This window comes from Teleopsis dalmanni, chromosome X (genome assembly GCF_002237135.1).
Source record: "Teleopsis dalmanni isolate 2A chromosome X, ASM223713v2, whole genome shotgun sequence".
Taxonomy (NCBI): Eukaryota; Metazoa; Arthropoda; class Insecta; order Diptera; family Diopsidae; genus Teleopsis; species Teleopsis dalmanni.
This window is the reverse complement of record NC_051848.1, coordinates 94,980,029-94,986,028: the sequence shown is the minus strand read 5'-3', so window position 1 is coordinate 94,986,028 and position 6,000 is coordinate 94,980,029. Positions and strand designations below refer to the sequence as shown.

Below are 6,000 nucleotides of genomic sequence, written 5' to 3'. Positions count from 1 at the left end.
TTTCTTGTGTATTAATGTTTTAATATTTTTATATTGTTTATTTAAATATTATCGTATCATTATAGATTCATGTTATTATTGTTAATTGCTTGTATATGTAAGTTGAGTTTTCGAACAAAAATGTAAAAGTACTTAAAAAACTAGAATAAATCATAGAAAGGTTTTTATATCCAGTTACTTACAAAGGCTCTTGTTAAAATATCTCAATACTTGTAAGTATAAAAAAGATACATATTTATAGCTGTCATTTTTTAGAAGCATTTTTGTTACGGAATATTATTATATTGTTATATAAGCAATATTGTTATTACTGTTATTAATTTTTCATACATAATAGGTTACCAAAAGGTGTTGTTTGCAGTTTGCAGTGTATTTTCATTATTCTTTTGATTTTGTGGTAATACTGATTGCATTATTGAAATATATTAACTGTTTTGTTGTTGTTGTCTGTTTTTTTTAAATCAAGAAGAAAAAGTAGGATTAGGGTGGGTTACAGGTTCTTTTGTAAGCACATTTTTCATTAATTTTTACTATTTTCAATTTTGTTTTTAATTCATAGATATTTTTTTTTATGTTATAATTTAACGAAAATTTGGTTGTAGATCGTTTCATGTCACAAAAAATTTCCATAGCATGTAATTGTTAATTAAAATGAGTTTAAATGCAGTTAAAAGTATGAAGATATAATTAAAATATACAAAATTAATGTTACTTACTTTATAAGAAATTTAAGAAAATAAAACATATTATATAGAACATATAGAAGATATATAATAGATAATATATTTATATATATATATTATATATATTATAATATATATAATAGAAGTGCAAAATTTTTACATGGCGCAAAACTAATTTAAAAAACAAAAATATATAAATAAATAAAATGACTTTACATATGCAACAAATAGTGTTCATATTTAAAAAAAAAAGTTGAAAATAATTGAAAAAAGTAGCGATTAAAAAGTAGTGAGTCGACTTTGTTAATGGGTGTGAAAAAGTAACAAAAAGATAGGCGACTGAAGTGCGAAATTATGAAAATGTAAAGAAAATGTTGCGTTCTCACATTTTGTTGTTATTTTGCGATTTAGCATATATAATTTATTAAATTCATATTTAAAATGTATTTGGTTTTTTTTGCAGCAATTTTGTTGTAATTTTATTTGTTGTTATGTGGTAATGGGATAGTTATGTAATTTATCATTAAGAGTACATAGTTGTTGTTTACATAACTTTGAAGTACATAATATTGGAAATAATTTTAATAAAAGAAAACACAAATTCAACATAATTTGTTGTTAATTTTAACATAATATGTTTTATGTAATGAATCCAGCTTCTGTTGTTCTGCCATATTTTGTACAACCCCACAAAGCTTCAGTCATCGTGATTTGTTTTGGATCTTTAGAAAAATATTTTAAAGATTGACAATTTTCATTATTGTATGAACTTTGACTATTGCCAAAAATTTTTTACTGCAGACGTCTAGCGAAGAACTTTTCATTGCACAATTGCCAAAATCTCGTTTGAATCCACATGAAACTGGTGATCATCTGCACTAAAATTGGCCGCTGGAGTACCTCTTGTAAGACTCGACGTTGTACCTTCTGTAGGATTTCGTAGGTTTTCAATTTGGTTTTGTATAATGGCAAATTTTTATAGTATAAATTATTGTTGTTCTCATAACTGTAGCTATAGTTGTAGTAGTAATAGAAACTGTCCATAGTTGCGTTGTTATTACTGTTGCAATTGTTATCGAAATAATTGCTATGGACGTTAACGTCAACAAAATGTTCAAGTTTATTTTGTTGATTCTGTTGCTTTTGTTGTGGATCTGAATTTTCTTTAGCAACAACATCTGCTGACTGCTGCATTGGATCTAAAGAATTTTCTGTGTGTTCTGTTGTTTGAATTTCAAGCATTTTTGAATTACTGTCAAGTAAATTGCTGCAACTAATTTTTCTATAGTGTCGATTTTGTAGTTTTTTCTGTTGATAACTATTGTAGGTTAGGTTATCGATTTGGATGTTTTTATGTAAATTTGATTTGTTATGGATTTTTTGTGGCTTGCGATAATATTACATAATAACACATTTGCCCTTCTCAGCCCAGGGATTGTTCTTTTTATCTGGAGCATTGATTAGAGGATCATTTTTTTCATTCTCCTCAATGAATGAGCGCATTCTATAAAAAAAAAATAGCATTAGAATTTTATTAGTAAATATATGTAACATATTTTAGAAAAAAATTAAATAGTACGAATAAACAACTGATATTATTTAAATATGGAACAACAGATTATTTTTTTTTGTGGTGAGGAGGTGGAATGCTTTGTGCACCGTCAAATCGACTGTCGTCGGAGTGGTGTGTCCGACTCCCTAAAATTAATATATATATATATATATGATGGGACGTTGGGACAGCGCACTGCCCAATAAGTGGCCCCACTGAAATGAAGGATTAGTCGAAGTAGACCACGAAACGACTTAGGTCCTTTTTTGTTCCTCGATTCTCGGATGTTGTTATTGAGTTAAAGCTGGAGTGGCTTCCGTTCGCATAACTACATCTTTTGTTAATGCAAGCAGCTCATTTAGCTTATGGTTTCCTGCCAAGTCGTCACCAACTCAATGGTTACCCAAGACAGTCTTCCTCCTACTTGCTAGTGCTGGACAGTGCACAATATATGCACCGCTGTCTCCTTTTCTTCTAGACATAGTCTGCAAGTGTCTTCCTCAGAAAGAGTTATCTTTTTGAGGTGATACTTGAAGTTGCCATGTCCAGTAGTTAGTGAGGTCAGCCAGCTTAGGGTGCTCCGCGAATAGCTAAGCACCTTTATCGCTTCTCTGACGCGGGGTTTTGGTAACATGAGTTTGGTCTGTCTTCAAGTGCTCAACTCTCTCCATCTATTAAGATGAAGTGAGGTTGTCCATTTATAGACATAGGCTGCCGTCATGCTGTACCCCAAATGGTATTCATCTGCCTTCTCGTTTTGTTCAATACCGATTTATCCGTTAACCCACATGATCGTCACCTCATTTCCATGAGTACATTCTATGACCTTCGTTACACATTCTTGTACTAAGCTGTTAGCTATGTATGTCGTTTGCATGCTTTTAATAACTGCTTGGTTGTCCAGCATTATCAGAATCTTTTTCTGATACATCTGACAATCCAATAGGTGATCCAGAGCATGTGAGACCGCCAAAAGTTCCGCTTGATAGACGGAAACATGTATTCCTAGATGTAGAGTGCACGTTAGATTTAGCTCTTTCGAGTAAACCCCAGCACCAGCTCTGCCATCCATTAAGGAGCCATCGATAAATATGCAAATATCATTCCTTTCACATTCATTATGTAGAAGGCCGTCTACTTTCAGTGTTCTATAGGACACTTCTGTCCCATAAACTCTCCTCATAGTCTCCAATGGCATCTGCGTTTCCTTTACCGCGGTCTGGACGATATCAAGAATCTTACGATGGCCCACTAATTTTCCGAAGTTGTTCCACGTGAAGCTCCGGTTCATGCGAATTGCTGCCAGTGCCGCCGTTTTCTTTATATGTAAATCCAACGGCAGCAAACCTAGCATCGCCTCTAATGCCGGTGTTGGTGTAGTTCGCATACCGCCTGTTATTCCAACACAGGCGAGTCGCTGGACTCTATCTAACTTCGTTTTTATTGTCTTTTGGGTGACTTTACACCACCAGACAACTGACGCATATGTTATAATAGCTCTGACCATCATCGTATGGATCCAGTGCACCCACTTTGGGAATGTCCCCCATTGTCTTCCGCATACTTTCTTACATTGAAATAGAGCTCTTTTTGCTTTCCTGATCTTTTCATCCACATGTTCATTCCAAGTCAGTTTATTATCTAGGACAACACCTAGATACTTCACCGACTTTGATATGCGAATGTTATTATCGAAAAGTTGTAAGGGCTCCATTGACAGACTTCTCTTCCTCGTGAAGACGATAGTGTCTGATTTCGTGGCATCGATGGCCAGGCCTTGTTCCCTACACCATTTTTCGGCGAATTTGAGAGCACCTCTCATTACGTTTCTAATGGTGTCTGGGAACTTGCCGTTCGCCATCAGTGCTATATCGTCCGCATACCCAATTGTTTGTATGCCTTTGATGTCAAGCTGTTGAAGTAAAGAGTCTATGGTCACGTTTCACAGAAATGGTGAAAGCAGCCCTCCCTGTGGGCAGCCTCTGACTGCTCTGCCACTCAGTCTATGTCTTCCATTTTGTAAGTTTACTTCTCTTTGCTTTAGCATGAAATCTATTCATTCAATAATGAGTGAATCGACTTGTTATGCGGATTTATTCCACATATTTGTCAAATTAAGTTTTGTCTTACTTTGTATCAAGACAAATAAAAGACTTACTTACTGTTTATGCTGATTCAGCTATGATCACTGTAGCTGCATACAGTATTCTTTGTTTTCTTTATGAACAATGTTGCGCTTATGGTTCCTCCTATAGGAATCAAGTTACATACGACAAACACCATCATATTTATCTTAAGAATGCAAATCTCAGCATAATTGATTTGGTTTGGTTAGCTTTTGCTTGATTCTATTAATTGAGTTCGAGTCAAACCTATGAACACCGTGGTTTTAAGTTCAGCTTGCGTAACAGACTTCTCGGTCAGCTAGAGCAGATTTTTATTTATCAAAGCTTACTTTGTCAAAGGCTCCTTTGATGTCCATCATGATGGTCTGCTGAAGTCAGCTCTCTCTCAGCTGTCCTCACGACTTCGTGCAGGGCAGTCTCTGTGGATCTCCCCGCCCTATAGGCATGTTGACATCTGCTTAAAGGATATTTCATTAGCGTGCTGCATTCTAGGTAGTCCACTTTTACCTTTTCCATAGCTTTAAGCATGAAAGAGGTAAGGCTAACTGGCCTGAATGAATTTGCTTCTGTGTAATCCTTTTTTCCAGGTTTTGTATTTCAACTTTATTCATTCAAGTTACAGATAAGAATAATATTTTTTCATTTCTACTTCATAATAATAAACTATTAACAAACACTACTAAGTTAAAATGACAACTGTCAAACTTCATAAATAATGTTGCTAGTGTATAAAATTCATACACAACATTTTTCTCTCCTGCACCGGATCATGGTGTGTAACACACTCTAGTTTTCCTTTGTCTTGTCGACCGTCGTACAGCGGGAGTTACATTGGTCGTCTCAGGCGTACTCTCAGCTATTGGGTGTGGTGTTGAATAAAACTCCTCATTTCTTGGTGTGTTGGGCGTTGTCCACCTCTCAAACTCATTCTCCAATCCCGGACTCCCTTCAGTGGTTGCTTCATTGTTTTCTGGCCTCTCAAACTCATTCTACAATCCCGGACTCCCTTCAGTGGTTGTTTCATTGTTCTCTGCTTCAAGCAAGTCCTTTGTCTTGTCACCACTACTCTCGAACGAATATTTTGATTCACGATATTCTTTCGCTGTATTTCTAATGGGTGCACTTGCAGCTCTTCGAATTTGATTTACATGTCTCTTTACTTCCTTTCCATTACAAAGTATTTCGTAGTGAAGATCACCTAAACGTGTATTAATTGTTTCTCTGAGCCATTTATGCATTCGCGAATTGCCCGATAAGAAGTATACGCTTTGGCCTGGTGCGAATTCCCTATACCTATTACTAGATTGACACTGCAAGTATTGCTTATCTTTCACCTTCTTTGCAATTTCCTCTGGCCGAATGAGATCTAAGCGTGTTCGCAGATGTCGTCCCAAAAACAACTGAGCTGTCGAAAACCCTGTAATTGAATGTGGGGCATTCTTGTATTACCTTAGGAACTCGTTCAAATTTTTCTTTAAATTCTTGCTTGTTGTGCCCATTGTCTTTAGCGCATTTTTTATTGTTTGTACGCTACGCTCCGCCTGACTGTTAGTAGCTGGATGATACGGAGCTGAATATTTATGGTATTTAACACCAACTGTTGTGAGGAAATCGTTAAATTCTACATATAGAAGTAAAA

At 35.2% G+C, this 6,000-nt stretch overlaps 1 protein-coding gene across 1 annotated transcript in view; it reads right to left on the bottom strand.

Annotated features, from left to right (window-relative positions):
* Nucleotides 1-1,496: 1,496 nt before the first annotated feature.
* Nucleotides 1,497-6,000, bottom strand: part of LOC119687641 (guanine nucleotide-binding protein subunit gamma-e) — a 558,820-nt gene continuing 554,316 nt past the window's right edge. The window contains exon 3 of the mRNA XM_038102042.1: nucleotides 1,497-2,187. Within this exon, the coding sequence (XP_037957970.1) occupies nucleotides 2,082-2,187 (106 nt within the window). The 3' untranslated portion in view covers nucleotides 1,497-2,081. The remainder of the gene's footprint in view (nucleotides 2,188-6,000) is intronic.